The 22,172-nt window shown below is 43.1% G+C and overlaps 1 protein-coding gene across 1 annotated transcript in view; it reads left to right on the forward strand.

The window, feature by feature from the left end:
• Nucleotides 1-261: 261 nt before the first annotated feature.
• The window catches only part of acvr2ab (activin A receptor type 2Ab), a 94,232-nt gene continuing 72,321 nt past the window's right edge, over nucleotides 262-22,172 (forward strand). The window contains exon 1 of the mRNA XM_079883953.1: nucleotides 262-1,186. Coding sequence (XP_079740079.1) covers nucleotides 1,132-1,186 — 55 coding nt within the window. The 5' untranslated portion in view covers nucleotides 262-1,131. The remainder of the gene's footprint in view (nucleotides 1,187-22,172) is intronic.

The following is a 22,172-nucleotide window of genomic DNA, read 5'->3' on the forward strand; positions in this document are numbered from 1 at the left end:
TAGGCTATCCATATTTATGTGTAAACTTGTGCAGATCAGAGAATACGCTGAATTCACGTGATTCCTGTTAAGTTTCTCAGCGCTGTATATTTGGACCAATCACATTCGTTTCTGATTACTAAGTAGTCGTTTTAAAAAATAATTTTACAGTGACGGCGGAGTGTAGATTTGAATGTGCTTGCCACCTACCAATCCTTGCAAAGATCGTATAGATTACACGTTTTAGTTATCATATGTTTGCAGTAAGACAAAAACCGTCACGAGACGTGAATTCTGCCCAAGAGGAATGCGGCATTGTGGGCCACCGAGCGCCACTTGGCGGAGAAACTGATGAACAACACCGAGTGGAAACATCGCGGTTCAAGGATGGTGTGGAAAAGAGGAGGAGAAGGAGGAGTGGATGAAAGGAGGAGGAGTGGAGGAGAGCAAAAAACCAAAACACTCAGCGGTGTTCGCCATGTTGTGTTGAGGAAACACGAGAGAATATATAGACACATCTGATGGGTTTTCAGCGCATGCAGAAGATTTAACGTGTTTCATCTGATCCCGGATCATTCCAGACGCGCATTGGGATTACACGGGGAATATAGTTTATCCGACACTATGAAATACACTCTTTTATTTGATGTAGATGTTCCTGTTTTTTTGGGGATCCTAATGTTTAAACCCTGAACTGGATTTATATTCGTGTGTTCTGGAATCAAGATCATGACTATGATTATATAAATCTTCAGATCTATTCTAATCATTTTAAAAGAACCAGAAGATCGTCTCGGGATGTTTTTGGACTTGAATGAATCATGAAAGGGAATTAAACTCAAAATGAGCTGTTTCTTTATGTGATCGATTCTGATCAATAAGTTTAAGGACATATTTCCAGTGTGTAGTGGACAAGCTGCTGTCTCAGATTTATAATACAGTATGGTTGTATTAATGTTTGATATTTCATCTATGGAAACCTCCAGGCTGAGGATTTGTCAAATCTCTCAAACACTAAACCTCTCTTACAGACTTACACATTGATCCGGACCTGTTTGCTCACAAATGCTTTTGGCAATATTAAAACATTAAATTTAGAGGGAGCGGATTATCAGCTTGTGATTTATTACAGTAGAAGAATCTGCACTGAAAATGAGGACAGGCACCAAACTGGCCTTGGCCATATTCCTCGTCTCCTGTTCATCAGGTAGGTGGACATTTCTGCATTTTTATGCAATAAACTGCACAGCTACAGCCTGTTGACAAGCATTGGTCTTGGTTTCTGTGTGTTACATGCTTTCTCAGGCTGTTTCGGATTAATTTAAAGCTTTTTCCAGTGGCACAAGGAGCCGTGTGTGTTTCATCTTACAGAAGTACAGCTGATGTGTATTTGCTCCACTATGATTGTGCACTTCTCAAACAAAGCTCTCGTCTGTATAGTTCTCTTACCTGACCATGATTTTTCTGGTTAGACAGTGAGGATTTTTAAAATAACTAAAAGTGTGTATACAAGATTTGGTCTAAAGAGCATTTTTATTTTGCCCTTTTAATTTAAATATTAAATCGCATTTTATTAGTAAAATGACTTCATTCATCATGCAAAAAGTATCTATAGAGGTCTATGTATAGATAAAGAGTTATCTAAAGATAAAGAACAAATATTTATCTAAGCTGCATTTATTTGATCAAAAATACAGTAAAAACAGTGAAATATTATTCTACTGTAAATCAGCTGTTTTCTATGTGAATATACAGTAAAGTGTAATTTATTCCTGTGATCAAAGCTGAATGTTCAGCATCATTACTCCAGTCTTCAGTGTCACATGATCCTTCAGAAATCATTATAATATGATTTGATGATCAGGAAACATTTATGATTATTATCAGTGTTGAAAACAGTTGAACTGCTTCAGATTTCTGTGGAAACCGTCATACATTTTGTTTTTCAGGATTCTTTTATAAATAGAAAGTTTACAAGTTTGTAAAACAGCATTTTATTTTGTAATGTTGTCACTTTTGATAAATACAGCCTAATGCTTTCCTGCTGAATTAAAGTGTTCATTTATTTAAACTGACCACCCCAAACTTACAAATACTGTAATGATGTGGATTATTTAGTCCTGCAGGACATTGACGTGCAGCATCTGATGAACAGCCAATCAGGATGAACTCATGCTGAGTTTGAGTTTTTAACACTTCTGCTTGGCTAGATTTGCAAAATTAAAGATGCAGTGTTCTTTTTAACAATTCATACATTTTAATGATCTATTCAAATCCATCCTGTAATTGATGTTTTCACTATTCTGAATAGTTCTTTCTCATAAAGTTCATCAGGAGTGAATTTGTCTTGACAAATTTGGACATCTTTTTTATCCTGAGAACTTTTCCTCCCCCTTCTTTCTTTTTTTAAATGCATCATGAGTTTGTATCTTTAAGACATGATGTGGCTGAATTGTTGGAATCTTTTTTTTATTGACTTTTTAGCAAAATGTGTGGATCTTTTCTAGTGATCAGCGTCTCCAGCTCCTCAGACGATGAGGTTCAGTGTTTGCTGTTGTGTGTGTAGAGTCAGATGAAGAGTCTAGATGATGAGGTTCAGTGTTTGCTGGTGTGTGTGTAGAGTCAGATGAAGAGTCTAGATGATGAGGTTCAGTGTTTGCTGGTGTGTGTGTAGAGTCAGATGAAGAGTCTAGATGATGAGGTTCAGTGTTTGCTGGTGTGTGTGTGTGTGTAGAGTCAGATGAAGAGTCTAGATGATGAGGTTCAGTGTTTGCTGTTGTGTGTGTGTAGAGTCAGATGAAGAGTCTAGATGATGAGGTTCAGTGTTTGCTGGTGTGTGTGTGTAGAGTCAGATGAAGAGTCTAGAAGATGAGGTTCAGTGTTTGCTGGTGTGTGTGTAGAGTCAGATGAAGAGTCTAGATGATGGGGTTCAGTGTTTGCTGGTGTGTGTGTAGAGTCAGATGAAGAGTCTAGATGATGAGGTTCAGTGTTTGCTGGTGTGTGTGTGTGTGTAGAGTCAGATGAAGAGTCTAGATGATGGGGTTCAGTGTTTGCTGGTGTGTGTGTGTATAGTCAGATGAAGAGTCTAGATGATGGGGTTCAGTGTTTGCTGGTGTGTGTGTGTAGAGTCAGATGAAGAGTCTAGATGATGAGGTTCAGTGTTTGCTGGTGTGTGTGTAGAGTCAGATGAAGAGTTTAGATGATGAGGTTCAGTGTTTGCTGGTGTGTGTGTAGAGTCAGATGAAGAGTCTAGATGATGAGGTTCAGTGTTTGCTGGTGTGTGTGTGTAGAGTCAGATGAAGAGTCTAGATGATGAGGTGCAGTGTTTGCTGGTGTGTGTGTGTAGAGTCAGATGAAGAGTCTAGATGATGAGGTTCAGTGTTTGCTGGTGTGTGTGTAGAGTCAGATGAAGAGTCTAGATGATGAGGTTCAGTGTTTGCTGTTGTGTGTGTAGAGTTAGATGAAGAGTCTAGATGATGTGCAGTGTTTGCTGGTGTGTGTGTAGAGTCATATGAAGAGTCTAGATGATGAGGTTCAGTGTTTGCTGGTGTGTGTGTGTAGAGTCAGATGAAGAGTCTAGATGATGAGGTTCAATGTTTGCTGGTGTGTGTGTGTAGAGTCAGATGAAGAGTCTAGATGATGAGGTTCAGTGTTTGCTGGTGTGTGTGTGTGTGTGTGTAGAGTCAGATGAAGAGTCTAGATGATGGGGTTCAGTGTTTGCTGGTGTGTGTGTGTATAGTCAGATGAAGAGTCTAGATGATGGGGTTCAGTGTTTGCTGTTGTGTGTGTGTAGAGTCAGATGAAGAGTCTAGATGATGAGGTTCAGTGTTTGCTGGTGTGTGTGTGTGTAGAGTCAGATGAAGAGTTTAGATGATGAGGTGCAGTGTTTGCTGGTGTGTGTGTATAGTCAGATGAAGAGTCTAGATGATGAGGTTCAGTGTTTGCTGGTGTGTGTGTAGAGTCAGATGAAGAGTCTAGAAGATGAGGTGCAGTGTTTGCTGGTGTGTGTGTATAGTCAGATGAAGAGTCTAGATGATGAGGTTCAGTGTTTGCTGGTGTGTGTGTAGAGTCAGATGAAGAGTCTAGATGATGAGGTTCAGTGTTTGCTGGTGTGTGTGTGTGTGTGTGTAGAGTCAGATGAAGAGTCTAGATGATGGGGTTCAGTGTTTGCTGGTGTGTGTGTGTATAGTCAGATGAAGAGTCTAGATGATGGGGTTCAGTGTTTGCTGTTGTGTGTGTGTAGAGTCAGATGAAGAGTCTAGATGATGAGGTTCAGTGTTTGCTGGTGTGTGTGTGTGTAGAGTCAGATGAAGAGTCTAGATGATGAGGTGCAGTGTTTGCTGGTGTGTGTGTATAGTCAGATGAAGAGTCTAGATGATGAGGTTCAGTGTTTGCTGGTGTGTGTGTAGAGTCAGATGAAGAGTCTAGAAGATGAGGTTCAGTGTTTGCTGTTGTGTGTGTAGAGTCAGATGAAGAGTCTAGATGATGAGGTTCAGTGTTTGCTGGTGTGTGTGTAGAGTCAGATGAAGAGTCTAGATGATGAGGTTCAGTGTTTGCTGGTGTGTGTGTAGAGTCAGATGAAGAGTCTAGATGATGAGGTTCAGTGTTTGCTGGTGTGTGTGTAGAGTCAGATGAAGAGTCTAGATGATGAGGTTCAGTGTTTGCTGGTGTGTGTGTGTGTAGAGTCAGATGAAGAGTCTAGATGATGAGGTTCAGTGTTTGCTTGTGTGTGTGTAGAGTCAGATGAAGAGTCTAGATGATGGGGTTCAGTGTTTGCTGGTGTGTGTGTAGAGTCAGATGAAGAGTCTAGATGATGAGGTTCAGTGTTTGCTGTTGTGTGTGTAGAGTCAGATGAAGAGTCTAGATGATGAGCTTCAGTGTTTGCTGGTGTGTGTGTAGAGTCAGATGAAGAGTCTAGATGATGAGGTTCAGTGTTTGCTGGTGTGTGTGTAGAGTCAGATGAAGAGTCTAGATGATGAGGTTCAGTGTTTGCTGGTGTGTGTGTAGAGTCAGATGAAGAGTCTAGATGATGAGCTTCAGTGTTTGCTGGTGTGTGTGTAGAGTCAGATGAAGAGTCTAGATGATGAGGTTCAGTGTTTGCTGGTGTGTGTGTAGAGTCAGATGAAGAGTCTAGATGATGAGGTTCAGTGTTTGCTGGTGTGTGTGTGTGTGTGTAGAGTCAGATGAAGAGTCTAGATGATGGGGTTCAGTGTTTGCTGGTGTGTGTGTGTATAGTCAGATGAAGAGTCTAGATGATGAGGTGCAGTGTTTGCTGGTGTGTGTGTGTAGAGTCAGATGAAGAGTCTAGATGATGAGGTTCAGTGTTTGCTGGTGTGTGTGTGTGTAGAGTCAGATGAAGAGTTTAGATTATGAGGTTCAGTGTTTGCTGTTGTGTGTGTGTAGAGTCAGATGAAGAGTCTAGATGATGAGGTTCAGTGTTTGCTGGTGTGTGTGTGTAGAGTCAGATGAAGAGTCTAGATGATGAGGTGCAGTGTTTGCTTGTGCGTGTGTGTAGAGTCAGATGAAGAGTCTAGATGATGAGGTTCAGTGTTTGCTGGTGTGTGTGTGTAGAGTCAGATGAAGAGTCTAGATGATGAGGTTCAGTGTTTGCTGGTGTGTGTGTGTAGAGTCAGATGAAGAGTCTAGATGATGAGGTTCAGTGTTTGCTGGTGTGTGTGTAGAGTCAGATGATGGGGTTCAGTGTTTGCTGTTGTGTGTGTGTAGAGTCAGATGAAGAGTCTAGATGATGAGGTTCAGTGTTTGCTGGTGTGTGTGTAGAGTCAGATGAAGAGTTTAGATGATGAGGTTCAGTGTTTGCTGGTGTGTGTGTAGAGTCAGATGAAGAGTCTAGAAGATGAGGTTCAGTGTTTGCTGTTGTGTGTGTAGAGTCAGATGAAGAGTCTAGATGATGGGGTTCAGTGTTTGCTGGTGTGTGTGTGTATAGTCAGATGAAGAGTCTAGATGATGAGGTTCAGTGTTTGCTGGTGTGTGTGTAGAGTCAGATGAAGAGTCTAGAAGATGAGGTTCAGTGTTTGCTGTTGTGTGTGTAGAGTCAGATGAAGAGTCTAGATGATGAGGTTCAGTGTTTGCTGGTGTGTGTGTAGAGTCAGATGAAGAGTCTAGATGATGAGGTTCAGTGTTTGCTGGTGTGTGTGTAGAGTCAGATGAAGAGTCTAGATGATGAGGTTCAGTGTTTGCTGGTGTGTGTGTGTAGAGTCAGATGAAGAGTCTAGATGATGAGGTTCAGTGTTTGCTTGTGTGTGTGTAGAGTCAGATGAAGAGTCTAGATGATGGGGTTCAGTGTTTGCTGGTGTGTGTGTAGAGTCAGATGAAGAGTCTAGATGATGAGGTTCAGTGTTTGCTGTTGTGTGTGTAGAGTCAGATGAAGAGTCTAGATGATGAGGTTCAGTGTTTGCTGTTGTGTGTGTAGAGTCAGATGAAGAGTCTAGATGATGAGCTTCAGTGTTTGCTGGTGTGTGTGTAGAGTCAGATGAAGAGTCTAGATGATGAGGTTCAGTGTTTGCTGGTGTGTGTGTAGAGTCAGATGAAGAGTCTAGATGATGAGGTTCAGTGTTTGCTGGTGTGTGTGTAGAGTCAGATGAAGAGTCTAGATGATGAGCTTCAGTGTTTGCTGGTGTGTGTGTAGAGTCAGATGAAGAGTCTAGATGATGAGGTTCAGTGTTTGCTGGTGTGTGTGTAGAGTCAGATGAAGAGTCTAGATGATGAGGTTCAGTGTTTGCTGGTGTGTGTGTGTGTGTAGAGTCAGATGAAGAGTCTAGATGATGGGGTTCAGTGTTTGCTGGTGTGTGTGTGTATAGTCAGATGAAGAGTCTAGATGATGGGGTTCAGTGTTTGCTGGTGTGTGTGTGTGTAGAGTCAGATGAAGAGTCTAGATGATGAGGTGCAGTGTTTGCTGGTGTGTGTGTGTAGAGTCAGATGAAGAGTCTAGATGATGAGGTGCAGTGTTTGCTGGTGTGTGTGTGTAGAGTCAGATGAAGAGTCTAGATGATGAGGTTCAGTGTTTGCTGGTGTGTGTGTGTGTAGAGTCAGATGAAGAGTTTAGATTATGAGGTTCAGTGTTTGCTGGTGTGTGTGTGTGTAGAGTCAGATGAAGAGTTTAGATTATGAGGTTCAGTGTTTGCTGTTGTGTGTGTGTAGAGTCAGATGAAGAGTCTAGATGATGAGGTTCAGTGTTTGCTGGTGTGTGTGTAGAGTCAGATGATGGGGTTCAGTGTTTGCTGTTGTGTGTGTGTAGAGTCAGATGAAGAGTCTAGATGATGAGGTGCAGTGTTTGCTGGTGTGTGTGTGTAGAGTCAGATGAAGAGTCTAGATGATGAGGTTCAGTGTTTGCTGGTGTGTGTGTAGAGTCAGATGAAGAGTCTAGATGATGGGGTTCAGTGTTTGCTGGTGTGTGTGTGTGTAGAGTCAGATGAAGAGTTTAGATTATGAGGTTCAGTGTTTGCTGGTGTGTGTGTGTGTAGAGTCAGATGAAGAGTTTAGATTATGAGGTTCAGTGTTTGCTGGTGTGTGTGTGTGTAGAGTCAGATGAAGAGTTTAGATTATGAGGTTCAGTGTTTGCTGTTGTGTGTGTGTAGAGTCAGATGAAGAGTCTAGATGATGAGGTTCAGTGTTTGCTGGTGTGTGTGTAGAGTCAGATGATGGGGTTCAGTGTTTGCTGTTGTGTGTGTGTAGAGTCAGATGAAGAGTCTAGATGATGAGGTGCAGTGTTTGCTGGTGTGTGTGTGTAGAGTCAGATGAAGAGTCTAGATGATGAGGTTCAGTGTTTGCTGTTGTGTGTGTAGAGTCAGATGAAGAGTCTAGATGATGAGCTTCAGTGTTTGCTGGTGTGTGTGTAGAGTCAGATGAAGAGTCTAGATGATGAGGTTCAGTGTTTGCTGGTGTGTGTGTAGAGTCAGATGAAGAGTTTAGATGATGAGGTTCAGTGTTTGCTGGTGTGTGTGTAGAGTCAGATGAAGAGTCTAGATGATGAGGTTCAGTGTTTGCTGGTGTGTGTGTAGAGTCAGATGAAGAGTCTAGATGATGAGGTTCAGTGTTTGCTGGTGTGTGTGTAGAGTCAGATGAAGAGTCTAGATGATGGGGTTCAGTGTTTGCTGTTGTGTGTGTGTAGAGTCAGATGAAGAGTCTAGATGATGAGGTTCAGTGTTTGCTGGTGTGTGTGTAGAGTCAGATGAAGAGTCTAGATGATGAGGTTCAGTGTTTGCTGGTGTGTGTGTAGAGTCAGATGAAGAGTCTAGAAGATGAGGTTCAGTGTTTGCTGTTGTGTGTGTAGAGTCAGATGAAGAGTCTAGATGATGGGGTTCAGTGTTTGCTGGTGTGTGTGTGTATAGTCAGATGAAGAGTCTAGATGATGAGGTTCAGTGTTTGCTGGTGTGTGTGTAGAGTCAGATGAAGAGTCTAGAAGATGAGGTTCAGTGTTTGCTGTTGTGTGTGTAGAGTCAGATGAAGAGTCTAGATGATGAGGTTCAGTGTTTGCTGGTGTGTGTGTAGAGTCAGATGAAGAGTCTAGATGATGAGGTTCAGTGTTTGCTGGTGTGTGTGTAGAGTCAGATGAAGAGTCTAGATGATGAGGTTCAGTGTTTGCTGGTGTGTGTGTGTAGAGTCAGATGAAGAGTCTAGATGATGAGGTTCAGTGTTTGCTTGTGTGTGTGTAGAGTCAGATGAAGAGTCTAGATGATGGGGTTCAGTGTTTGCTGGTGTGTGTGTAGAGTCAGATGAAGAGTCTAGATGATGAGGTTCAGTGTTTGCTGTTGTGTGTGTAGAGTCAGATGAAGAGTCTAGATGATGAGGTTCAGTGTTTGCTGTTGTGTGTGTAGAGTCAGATGAAGAGTCTAGATGATGAGCTTCAGTGTTTGCTGGTGTGTGTGTAGAGTCAGATGAAGAGTCTAGATGATGAGGTTCAGTGTTTGCTGGTGTGTGTGTAGAGTCAGATGAAGAGTCTAGATGATGAGGTTCAGTGTTTGCTGGTGTGTGTGTAGAGTCAGATGAAGAGTCTAGATGATGAGCTTCAGTGTTTGCTGGTGTGTGTGTAGAGTCAGATGAAGAGTCTAGATGATGAGGTTCAGTGTTTGCTGGTGTGTGTGTAGAGTCAGATGAAGAGTCTAGATGATGAGGTTCAGTGTTTGCTGGTGTGTGTGTGTGTGTGTAGAGTCAGATGAAGAGTCTAGATGATGGGGTTCAGTGTTTGCTGGTGTGTGTGTGTATAGTCAGATGAAGAGTCTAGATGATGGGGTTCAGTGTTTGCTGGTGTGTGTGTGTGTAGAGTCAGATGAAGAGTCTAGATGATGAGGTGCAGTGTTTGCTGGTGTGTGTGTGTAGAGTCAGATGAAGAGTCTAGATGATGAGGTGCAGTGTTTGCTGGTGTGTGTGTGTAGAGTCAGATGAAGAGTCTAGATGATGAGGTTCAGTGTTTGCTGGTGTGTGTGTGTGTAGAGTCAGATGAAGAGTTTAGATTATGAGGTTCAGTGTTTGCTGGTGTGTGTGTGTGTAGAGTCAGATGAAGAGTTTAGATTATGAGGTTCAGTGTTTGCTGTTGTGTGTGTGTAGAGTCAGATGAAGAGTCTAGATGATGAGGTTCAGTGTTTGCTGGTGTGTGTGTGTAGAGTCAGATGAAGAGTCTAGATGATGAGGTGCAGTGTTTGCTTGTGCGTGTGTGTAGAGTCAGATGAAGAGTCTAGATGATGAGGTTCAGTGTTTGCTGGTGTGTGTGTGTAGAGTCAGATGAAGAGTCTAGATGATGAGGTTCAGTGTTTGCTGGTGTGTGTGTGTAGAGTCAGATGAAGAGTCTAGATGATGAGGTTCAGTGTTTGCTGGTGTGTGTGTAGAGTCTAGATGATGGGGTTCAGTGTTTGCTGTTGTGTGTGTGTAGAGTCAGATGAAGAGTCTAGATGATGAGGTGCAGTGTTTGCTGGTGTGTGTGTGTAGAGTCAGATGAAGAGTCTAGATGATGAGGTTCAGTGTTTGCTGGTGTGTGTGTAGAGTCAGATGAAGAGTCTAGATGATGAGGTTCAGTGTTTGCTGGTGTGTGTGTAGAGTCAGATGAAGAGTCTAGATGATGAGGTTCAGTGTTTGCTGTTGTGTGTGTGTGTGTAGAGTCAGATGAAGAGTCTAGATGATGGGGTGCAGTGTTTGCTTGTGTGTAGAGTCAGATGAAGAGTCTAGATGATGGGGTTCAGTGTTTGCTGGTGTGTGTGTGTAGAGTCAGATGAAGAGTTTAGATGATGAGGTTCAGTGTTTGCTGGTGTGTGTGTAGAGTCAGATGAAGAGTCTAGATGATGAGGTTCAGTGTTTGCTGGTGTGTGTGTAGAGTCAGATGAAGAGTCTAGATGATGAGGTTCAGTGTTTGCTGGTGTGTGTGTAGAGTCAGATGAAGAGTCTAGATGATGAGGTTCAGTGTTTGCTGTTGTGTGTGTAGAGTCAGATGAAGAGTCTAGATGATGAGGTTCAGTGTTTGCTGTTGTGTGTGTGTAGAGTCAGATGAAGAGTCTAGATGATGAGGTTCAGTGTTTGCTGGTGTGTGTGTAGAGTCAGATGAAGAGTCTAGATGATGAGGTTCAGTGTTTGCTGTTGTGTGTGTAGAGTCAGATGAAGAGTCTAGATGATGAGGTTCAGTGTTTGCTGGTGTGTGTGTGTGTGTGTAGAGTCAGATGAAGAGTCTAGATGATGAGGTTCAGTGTTTGCTGTTGTGTGTGTAGAGTCAGATGAAGAGTCTAGATGATGAGGTTCAGTGTTTGCTGGTGTGTGTGTGTAGAGTCAGATGAAGAGTTTAGATGATGAGGTGCAGTGTTTGCTGGTGTGTGTGTAGAGTCAGATGAAGAGTCTAGATGATGAGGTTCAGTGTTTGCTGGTGTGTGTGTAGAGTCAGATGAAGAGTCTAGATGATGAGGTTCAGTGTTTGCTGGTGTGTGTGTAGAGTCAGATGAAGAGTCTAGATGATGAGGTTCAGTGTCTGCTGGTGTGTGTGTAGAGTCAGATGAAGAGTTTAGATTATGAGGTTCAGTGTTTGCTGGTGTGTGTGTAGAGTCAGATGAAGAGTCTAGATGATGAGGTTCAGTGTTTGCTGGTGTGTGTGTAGAGTCAGATGAAGAGTCTAGATGATGAGGTTCAGTGTTTGCTGGTGTGTGTGTAGAGTCAGATGAAGAGTCTAGATGATGAGGTTCAGTGTTTGCTGGTGTGTGTGTAGAGTCAGATGAAGAGTCTAGATGATGAGGTTCAGTGTTTGCTGGTGTGTGTGTAGAGTCAGATGAAGAGTCTAGATGATGAGGTTCAGTGTCTGCTGGTGTGTGTGTAGAGTCAGATGAAGAGTTTAGATTATGAGGTTCAGTGTTTGCTGGTGTGTGTGTAGAGTCAGATGAAGAGTCTAGATGATGAGGTTCAGTGTTTGCTGGTGTGTGTGTAGAGTCAGATGAAGAGTCTAGATGATGAGGTTCAGTGTTTGCTGGTGTGTGTGTAGAGTCAGATGAAGAGTCTAGATGATGAGGTTCAGTGTTTGCTGGTGTGTGTGTAGAGTCAGATGAAGAGTCTAGATGATGAGGTTCAGTGTTTGCTGGTGTGTGTGTAGAGTCAGATGAAGAGTCTAGATGATGAGGTTCAGTGTCTGCTGGTGTGTGTGTAGAGTCAGATGAAGAGTTTAGATTATGAGGTTCAGTGTTTGCTGGTGTGTGTGTAGAGTCAGATGAAGAGTTTAGATGATGAGGTTCAGTGTTTGCTGGTGTGTGTGTAGAGTCAGATGATGAGGTTCAGTGTTTGCTGGTGTGTGTGTAGAGTCAGATGAAGAGTCTAGATGATGAGGTTCAGTGTTTGCTGGTGTGTGTGTAGAGTCAGATGAAGAGTTTAGATGATGAGGTTCAGTGTTTGCTGGTGTGTGTGTGTGTAGAGTCAGATGAAGAGTCTAGATGATGAGGTTCAGTGTCTGCTGGTGTGTGTAGAGTCAGATGAAGAGTCTAGATGATGGGGTTCAGTGTTTGCTGGTGTGTGTGTAGAGTCAGATGAAGAGTTTAGATGATGAGGTTCAGTGTTTGCTGGTGTGTGTGTAGAGTCAGATGAAGAGTTTAGATGATGAGGTTCAGTGTTTGCTGGTGTGTGTGTAGAGTCAGATGATGAGGTTCAGTGTTTGCTGGTGTGTGTGTAGAGTCAGATGAAGAGTCTAGATGATGAGGTTCAGTGTTTGCTGGTGTGTGTGTAGAGTCAGATGAAGAGTTTAGATGATGAGGTTCAGTGTTTGCTGGTGTGTGTGTAGAGTCAGATGATGAGGTTCAGTGTTTGCTGGTGTGTGTGTAGAGTCAGATGAAGAGTCTAGATGATGAGGTTCAGTGTTTGCTGGTGTGTGTGTAGAGTCAGATGAAGAGTTTAGATGATGAGGTTCAGTGTTTGCTGGTGTGTGTGTGTGTAGAGTCAGATGAAGAGTCTAGATGATGAGGTTCAGTGTCTGCTGGTGTGTGTAGAGTCAGATGAAGAGTCTAGATGATGGGGTTCAGTGTTTGCTGGTGTGTGTGTAGAGTCAGATGAAGAGTTTAGATGATGAGGTTCAGTGTTTGCTGGTGTGTGTGTAGAGTCAGATGAAGAGTTTAGATGATGAGGTTCAGTGTTTGCTGGTGTGTGTGTAGAGTCAGATGAAGAGTCTAGATGATGAGGTTCAGTGTTTGCTGGTGTGTGTGTAGAGTCAGATGAAGAGTTTAGATGATGAGGTTCAGTGTTTGCTGGTGTGTGTGTGTGTAGAGTCAGATGAAGAGTCTAGATGATGAGGTTCAGTGTCTGCTGGTGTGTGTGTAGAGTCAGATGAAGAGTTTAGATGATGAGGTTCAGTGTTTGCTGGTGTGTGTGTAGAGTCAGATGATGAGGTTCAGTGTTTGCTATTGTGTGTGTAGAGTCAGATGAAGAGTCTAGATGATGAGGTTCAGTGTTTGCTGGTGTGTGTGTAGAGTCAGATGAAGAGTTTAGATGATGAGGTTCAGTGTTTGCTGGTGTGTGTGTAGAGTCAGATGAAGAGTCTAGATGATGAGGTTCAGTGTTTGCTGGTGTGTGTGTAGAGTCAGATGAAGAGTCTAGATGATGAGGTTCAGTGTTTGCTGGTGTGTGTGTAGAGTCAGATGAAGAGTCTAGATGATGAGGTTCAGTGTTTGCTGGTGTGTGTGTAGAGTCAGATGAAGAGTTTAGATGATGAGGTTCAGTTTTTGCTGTTGTGTGTGTAGAGTCAGATGAAGAGTTTAGATGATGAGGTTCAGTGTTTGCTGGTGTGTGTGTAGAGTCAGATGAAGAGTCTAGATGATGAGGTTCAGTTTTTGCTGTTGTGTGTGTAGAGTCAGATGAAGAGTTTAGATGATGAGGTTCAGTGTTTGCTGGTGTGTGTGTAGAGTCAGATGAAGAGTTTAGATGATGAGGTTCAGTTTTTGCTGTTGTGTGTGTAGAGTCAGATGAAGAGTTTAGATGATGAGGTTCAGTGTTTGCTGGTGTGTGTGTAGAGTCAGATGAAGAGTCTAGATGATGAGGTTCAGTGTTTGCTGGTGTGTGTGTAGAGTCAGATGAAGAGTTTAGATGATGAGGTTCAGTGTTTGCTTGTGTGTGTGTGTAGAGTCAGATGAAGAGTCTAGATGATGAGGTGCAGTGTTTGCTGGTGTGTGTGTAGAGTCAGATGAAGAGTTTAGATGATGAGGTTCAGTGTTTGCTTGTGTGTGTGTGTAGAGTCAGATGAAGAGTCTAGATGATGAGGTTCAGTGTTTGCTTGTGTGTGTGTAGAGTCAGATGAAGAGTCTAGATGATGAGGTTCAGTGTCTGCTGGTGTGTGTGTAGAGTCAGATGAAGAGTCTAGATGATGAGGTTCAGTGTTTGCTGGTGTGTGTGTAGAGTCAGATGAAGAGTCTAGATGATGAGGTTCAGTGTTTGCTGGTGTGTGTGTAGAGTCAGATGAAGAGTCTAGATGATGAGGTTCAGTGTTTGCTTGTGTGTGTGTAGAGTCAGATGAAGAGTCTAGATGATGAGGTTCAGTGTTTGCTTGTGTGTGTGTAGAGTCAGATGAAGAGTCTAGATGATGAGGTTCAGTGTTTGCTTGTGTGTGTGTAGAGTCAGATGAAGAGTCTAGATGATGAGGTTCAGTGTTTGCTGGTGTGTGTGTGTAGAGTCAGATGAAGAGTCTAGATGATGAGGTTCAGTGTTTGCTTGTGTGTGTGTAGAGTCAGATGAAGAGTCTAGATGATGAGGTTCAGTGTTTGCTTGTGTGTGTGTAGAGTCAGATGAAGAGTCTAGATGATGAGGTTCAGTGTTTGCTTGTGTGTGTGTAGAGTCAGATGAAGAGTCTAGATGATGAGGTTCAGTGTTTGCTGGTGTGTGTGTAGAGTCAGATGAAGAGTCTAGATGATGAGGTTCAGTGTTTGCTTGTGTGTGTGTAGAGTCAGATGAAGAGTCTAGATGATGAGGTTCAGTGTTTGCTTGTGTGTGTGTAGAGTCAGATGAAGAGTCTAGATGATGAGGTTCAGTGTTTGCTGGTGTGTGTGTGTAGAGTCAGATGAAGAGTCTAGATGATGAGGTTCAGTGTTTGCTTGTGTGTGTGTAGAGTCAGATGAAGAGTCTAGATGATGAGGTTCAGTGTTTGCTTGTGTGTGTGTAGAGTCAGATGAAGAGTCTAGATGATGAGGTTCAGTGTTTGCTGGTGTGTGTGTGTAGAGTCAGATGAAGAGTCTAGATGATGAGGTTCAGTGTTTGCTTGTGTGTGTGTAGAGTCAGATGAAGAGTCTAGATGATGAGGTTCAGTGTTTGCTTGTGTGTGTGTAGAGTCAGATGAAGAGTCTAGATGATGAGGTTCAGTGTTTGCTTGTGTGTGTGTAGAGTCAGATGAAGAGTCTAGATGATGAGGTTCAGTGTTTGCTGGTGTGTGTGTAGAGTCAGATGAAGAGTCTAGATGATGAGGTTCAGTGTTTGCTTGTGTGTGTGTAGAGTCAGATGAAGAGTCTAGATGATGAGGTTCAGTGTTTGCTGGTGTGTGTGTAGAGTCAGATGAAGAGTCTAGATGATGAGGTTCAGTGTCTGCTGTTGTGTGTGTAGAGTCAGATGAAGAGTTTAGATGATGAGGTTCAGTGTCTGCTGTTGTGTGTGTAGAGTCAGATGAAGAGTCTAGATGATGAGGTTCAGTGTTTGCTGGTGTGTGTGTGTAGAGTCAGATGAAGAGTTTAGATGATGGGGTTCAGTGTTTGCTGGTGTGTGTGTAGAGTCAGATGAAGAGTCTAGATGATGGGGTTCAGTGTTTGCTGTTGTGTGTGTAGAGTCAGATGAAGAGTTTAGATGATGAGGTTCAGTCAGTGTTTGCTGTTGTGTGTGTGTAGAGTCAGATGAAGAGTTTAGATGATGAGGTTCAGTGTTTGCTGGTGTGTGTGTAGAGTCAGATGAAGAGTTTAGATGATGAGGTTCAGTGTTTGCTGTTGTGTGTGTAGAGTCAGATGAAGAGTTTAGATGATGAGGTTCAGTCAGTGTTTGCTGTTGTGTGTGTAGAGTCAGATGAAGAGTTTAGATGATGAGGTTCAGTCAGTGTTTGCTGTTGTGTGTGTAGAGTCAGATGAAGAGTCTAGATGATGAGGTTCAGTCTTTGCTGGTGTGTGTGTAGAGTCAGATGAAGAGTCTAGATGATGAGGTTCAGTGTTTGCTGGTGTGTGTGTGTAGAGTCAGATGAAGAGTCTAGATGATGAGGTTCAGTGTCTGCTGGTGTGTGTGTAGAGTCAGATGATGAGGTTCAGTGTTTGCTGGTGTGTGTGTAGAGTCAGATGAAGAGTTTAGATGATGAGGTTCAGTGTTTGCTGGTGTGTGTGTAGAGTCAGATGAAGAGTCTAGATGATGAGGTTCAGTGTTTGCTGGTGTGTGTGTAGAGTCAGATGAAGAGTTTAGATGATGAGGTTCAGTGTTTGCTGGTGTGTGTGTAGAGTCAGATGAAGAGTCTAGATGATGAGGTTCAGTGTCTGCTGGTGTGTGTGTAGAGTCAGATGATGAGGTTCAGTGTTTGCTGGTGTGTGTGTGTAGAGTCAGATGAAGAGTTTAGATGATGGGGTTCAGTGTTTGCTGGTGTGTGTGTGTGTAGAGTCAGATGAAGAGTCTAGATGATGAGGTTCAGTGTCTGCTGGTGTGTGTGTAGAGTCAGATGATGAGGTTCAGTGTTTGCTGGTGTGTGTGTGTAGAGTCAGATGAAGAGTTTAGATGATGGGGTTCAGTGTTTGCTGGTGTGTGTGTGTAGAGTCAGATGAAGAGTTTAGATGATGGGGTTCAGTGTTTGCTGGTGTGTGTGTAGAGTCAGATGAAGAGGCTAGATGATGGGGTTCAGTGTCTGCTGGTGTGTGTGTAGAGTCAGATGATGAGGTTCAGTGTTTGCTGGTGTGTGTGTGTAGAGTCAGATGAAGAGTTTAGATGATGAGGTTCAGTGTTTGCTGGTGTGTGTGTGTGTGTATAGTCAGATGAAGAGTCTAGATGATGAGGTTCAGTCTTTGCTGTTGTGTGTGTAGAGTCAGATGAAGAGTTTAGATGATGAGGTTCAGTCAGTGTTTGCTGTTGTGTGTGTAGAGTCAGATGAAGAGTCTAGATGATGAGGTTCAGTGTCTGCTGGTGTGTGTGTAGAGTCAGATGAAGAGTCTAGATGATGAGGTGCAGTGTTTGCTGGTGTGTGTGTGTAGAGTCAGATGAAGAGTCTAGATGATGAGGTTCAGTGTTTGCTGGTGTGTGTGTGTGTAGAGTCAGATGAAGAGTCTAGATGATGAGGTGCAGTGTTTGCTGGTGTGTGTGTAGAGTCAGATGAAGAGTTTAGATGATGAGGTTCAGTGTTTGCTGTTGTGTGTGTAGAGTCAGATGAAGAGTCTGGATGATGAGGTTCAGTCAGTGTTTGCTGTTGTGTGTGTAGAGTCAGATGAAGAGTTTAGATGATGAGGTTCAGTGTTTGCTGTTGTGTGTGTAGAGTCAGATGAAGAGTCTAGATGATGAGGTGCAGTGTTTGCTGTTGTGTGTGTAGAGTCAGATGAAGAGTCTAGATTATGAGGTACAGTGTTTGCTGGTGTGTGTGTAGAGTCAGATGAAGAGTCTAGATGATGAGGTTCAGTCTTTGCTGTTGTGTGTGTAGAGTCAGATGAAGAGTTTAGATGATGAGGTTCAGTCTTTGCTGTTGTGTGTGTGTAGAGTCAGATGAAGAGTCTAGATGATGAGGTTCAGTCAGTGTTTGCTGTTGTGTGTGTAGAGTCAGATGAAGAGTTTAGATGATGAGGTTCAGTCTTTGCTGTTGTGTGTGTAGAGTCAGATGAAGAGTCTAGATGATGAGGTTCAGTGTTTGCTTTTGTGTGTGTAGAGTCAGATGAAGAGTCTAGATGATGAGGTTCAGTGTTTGCTGGTGTGTGTGTAGAGTCAGATGAAGAGTTTAGATGATGAGGTTCAGTGTTTGCTGTTGTGTGTGTAGAGTCAGATGAAGAGTCTAGATGATGAGGTTCAGTGTTTGCTGGTGTGTGTGTAGAGTCAGATGAAGAGTCTAGATGATGAGGTTCAGTGTTTGCTGGTGTGTGTGTGTAGAGTCAGATGAAGAGTTTAGATGATGAGGTTCAGTGTTTGCTGTTGTGTGTGTAGAGTCAGATGAAGAGTCTAGATGATGAGGTTCAGTGTTTGCTGGTGTGTGTGTAGAGTCAGATGAAGAGTCTAGATGATGAGGTTCAGTGTTTGCTGGTGTGTGTGTGTAGAGTCAGATGAAGAGTCTAGATGATGAGGTTCAGTGTTTGCTGGTGTGTGTGTAGAGTCAGATGAAGAGTCTAGATGATGGGGTTCAGTGTTTGCTGTTGTGTGTGTAGAGTCAGATGAAGAGTCTAGATGATGAGGTTCAGTGTTTGCTGGTGTGTGTGTAGAGTCAGATGAAGAGTCTAGATGATGGGGTTCAGTGTTTGCTGGTGTGTGTGTGTAGAGTCAGATGAAGAGTTTAGATGATGAGGTTCAGTGTTTGCTGGTGTGTGTGTAGAGTCAGATGAAGAGTTTAGATTATGAGGTTCAGTGTTTGCTGTTGTGTGTGTAGAGTCAGATGAAGAGTTTAGATGATGAGGTTCAGTGTTTGCTGGTGTGTGTGTAGAGTCAGATGAAGAGTCTAGATGATGAGGTTCAGTGTTTGCTGGTGTGTGTGTGTGTAGAGTCAGATGAAGAGTCTAGATGATGAGGTGCAGTGTTTGCTGGTGTGTGTGTGTGTATAGTCAGATGAAGAGTCTAGATGATGAGGTGCAGTGTTTGCTGTTGTGTGTGTGTAGAGTCAGATGAAGAGTTTAGATGATGAGGTTCAGTGTTTGCTGGTGTGTGTGTGTGTAGAGTCAGATGAAGAGTCTAGATGATGAGGTGCAGTGTTTTTTTCTGTTGTGTGTGTAGAGTCAGATGAAGAGTCTAGATGATGAGGTTCAGTGTTTGCTGGTGTGTGTGTGTGTAGAGTCAGATGAAGAGTCTAGATGATGAGGTTCAGTGTTTGCTGGTGTGTGTGTGTGTATAGTCAGATGAAGAGTCTAGATGATGAGGTGCAGTGTTTGCTGTTGTGTGTGTGTAGAGTCAGATGAAGAGTTTAGATGATGAGGTTCAGTGTTTGCTGGTGTGTGTGTGTGTAGAGTCAGATGAAGAGTCTAGATGATGAGGTTCAGTGTTTTCTGGTGTGTGTGTAGAGTCAGATGAAGAGTCTAGATGATGAGGTTCAGTGTTTGCTGGTGTGTGTGTAGAGTCAGATGAAGAGTCTAGATGATGAGGTTCAGTGTTTGCTGGTGTGTGTGTGTAGAGTCAGATGAAGAGTTTAGATTATGAGGTTCAGTGTTTGCTGTTGTGTGTGTAGAGTCAGATGAAGAGTCTAGATGATGAGGTTCAGTGTTTGCTGGTGTGTGTGTAGAGTCAGATGAAGAGTCTAGATGATGAGGTTCAGTGTTTGCTGGTGTGTGTGTGTAGAGTCAGATGAAGAGTCTAGATGATGGGGTTCAGTGTTTGCTGGTGTGTGTGTAGAGTCAGATGAAGAGTTTAGATTATGAGGTTCAGTGTTTGCTGGTGTGTGTGTACTGTGTAGAGTCAGATGAAGAGTCTAGATGATGAGGTTCAGTGTTTGCTGGTGTGTGTGTGTAGAGTCAGATGAAGAGTCTAGATGATGGGGTTCAGTGTTTGCTGGTGTGTGTGTAGAGTCAGATGAAGAGTCTAGATGATGAGGTTCAGTGTTTGCTGGTGTGTGTGTGTAGAGTCAGATGAAGAGTCTAGATGATGAGGTGCAGTGTTTGCTGGTGTGTGTGTAGAGTCAGATGAAGAGTTTAGATGATGAGGTTCAGTGTTTGCTGGTGTGTGTGTAGAGTCAGATGAAGAGTCTAGATGATGGGGTTCAGTGTTTGCTGGTGTGTGTGTAGAGTCAGATGAAGAGTCTAGATGATGGGGTTCAGTGTTTGCTGGTGTGTGTGTGTGTAGAGTCAGATGAAGAGTCTAGATGATGAGGTGCAGTGTTTGCTGGTGTGTGTGTAGAGTCAGATGAAGAGTCTAGATGATGAGGTGCAGTGTTTGCTGGTGTGTGTGTAGAGTCAGATGAAGAGTCTAGATGATGAGGTTCAGTGTTTGCTGGTGTGTGTGTAGAGTCAGATGAAGAGTCTAGATGATGGGGTTCAGTGTTTGCTGGTGTGTGTGTGTGTAGAGTCAGATGAAGAGTCTAGATGATGAGGTTCAGTGTTTGCTGGTGTGTGTGTAGAGTCAGATGAAGAGTCTAGATGATGAGGTTCAGTGTTTGCTGGTGTGTGTGTGTAGAGTCAGATGAAGAGTTTAGATTATGAGGTTCAGTGTTTGCTGTTGTGTGTGTAGAGTCAGATGAAGAGTCTAGATGATGAGGTTCAGTGTTTGCTGGTGTGTGTGTGTGTGTAGAGTCAGATGAAGAGTCTAGATGATGGGGTTCAGTGTTTGCTGGTGTGTGTGTAGAGTCAGATGAAGAGTTTAGATTATGAGGTTCAGTGTTTGCTGGTGTGTGTGTAGAGTCAGATGAAGAGTCTAGATGATGAGGTTCAGTGTTTGCTGGTGTGTGTGTGTAGAGTCAGATGAAGAGTCTAGATGATGAGGTTCAGTGTTTGCTGGTGTGTGTGTAGAGTCAGATGAAGAGTCTAGATGATGAGGTGCAGTGTTTGCTGGTGTGTGTGTAGAGTCAGATGAAGAGTCTAGATGATGAGGTTCAGTGTTTGCTGTTGTGTGTGTAGAGTCAGATGAAGAGTCTAGATGATGAGTTTCAGTGTTTGCTGGTGTGTGTGTAGAGTCAGATGAAGAGTCTAGATGATGGGGTTCAGTGTTTGCTGGTGTGTGTGTAGAGTCAGATGAAGAGTCTAGATGATGAGGTTCAGTGTCTGCTGGTGTGTGTGTAGAGTCAGATGAAGACTCTAGATGATGAGGTTCAGTGTTTGCTGTTGTGTGTGTAGAGTCAGATGAAGAGTCTAGATGATGAGGTTCAGTGTCTGCTGGTGTGTGTGTAGAGTCAGATGAAGACTCTAGATGATGAGGTTCAGTGTTTGCTGGTGTGTGTGTAGAGTCAGATGAAGACTCTAGATGATGAGGTTCAGTGTCTGCTGGTGTGTGTGTAGAGTCAGATGAAGACTCTAGATGATGAGGTTCAGTGTTTGCTGGTGTGTGTGTAGAGTCAGATGAAGAGTCTAGATGATGAGGTTCAGTGTTTGCTGGTGTGTGTGTGTAGAGTCAGATGAAGAGTCTAGATGATGGGGTTCAGTGTTTGCTGGTGTGTGTGTAGAGTCAGATGAAGAGTCTAGATGATGAGGTTCAGTGTTTGCTGTTGTGTGTGTAGAGTCAGATGAAGAGTCTAGATGATGAGGTTCAGTGTTTGCTGGTGTGTGTGTAGAGTCAGATGAAGAGTCTAGATGATGAGGTTCAGTGTTTGCTGGTGTGTGTGTAGAGTCAGATGAAGAGTCTAGATGATGAGGTTCAGTGTCTGCTGGTGTGTGTGTAGAGTCAGATGAAGAGTCTAGATGATGAGGTTCAGTGTCTGCTGGTGTGTGTGTAGAGTCAGATGAAGAGTCTAGATGATGAGGTTCAGTGTTTGCTGGTGTGTGTGTAGAGTCAGATGAAGAGTCTAGATGATGAGGTTCAGTGTTTGCTGGTGTGTGTGTGTAGAGTCAGATGAAGAGTTTAGATGATGAGGTTCAGTGTTTGCTGGTGTGTGTGTAGAGTCAGATGAAGAGTCTAGATGATGAGGTTCAGTGTTTGCTGGTGTGTGTGTGTAGAGTCAGATGAAGAGTCTAGATGATGAGGTTCAGTGTTTGCTGGTGTGTGTGTGTAGAGTCAGATGAAGAGTTTAGATGATGAGGTTCAGTGTTTGCTGGTGTGTGTGTAGAGTCAGATGAAGAGTCTAGATGATGAGGTTCAGTGTTTGCTGGTGTGTGTGTAGAGTCAGATGAAGAGTCTAGATGATGAGGTTCAGTGTTTGCTGGTGTGTGTGTAGAGTCAGATGAAGAGTCTAGATGATGGGGTTCAGTGTTTGCTTGTGTGTGTAGAGTCAGATGAAGAGTCTAGATGATGAGGTTCAGTGTTTGCTGGTGTGTGTGTAGAGTCAGATGAAGAGTCTAGATGATGAGGTTCAGTGTTTGCTGGTGTGTGTGTAGAGTCAGATGAAGAGTTTAGATGATGGGGTTCAGTGTTTGCTGGTGTGTGTGTAGAGTCAGATGAAGAGTCTAGATGATGAGGTTCAGTGTTTGCTGGTGTGTGTGTGTAGAGTCAGATGAAGAGTTTAGATGATGGGGTTCAGTGTTTGCTGTTGTGTGTGTAGAGTCAGATGAAGAGTCTAGATGATGAGGTGCAGTGTTTGCTGGTGTGTGTAGAGTCAGATGAAGAGTCTAGATCAGCGGTTCCCAAACTTTTTTTCCTGCGCACCCCCTACTATGTCCCAACCGGGTTGGCGCACCCCCAATCTCCACTTCAAAAAATAACGCAACAAAGCTTTGTTTTATCGCCATATAAAGACTCATGTTTAATTATGCGCAAATAACCAGAACACGCATGACAATAACAACATCAACAAAGTTTCAATATAATGCAACAAAGCTACGCACAAGCTTCCACTTTTAAGAGGACGAGTGACAGACACAGGCTCAGTAACAGAAAGCACGGTTATTTTCAGCCGCGTAATTTAGTTTTATTTAAAAACGAAATATTTTGTAACATTACACATGTGACATGTTTTA

Source organism: Squalius cephalus, assembly GCF_949319135.1.
Source record: "Squalius cephalus genome assembly, chromosome: 10".
NCBI classification, from domain to species: Eukaryota; Metazoa; Chordata; class Actinopteri; order Cypriniformes; family Leuciscidae; genus Squalius; species Squalius cephalus.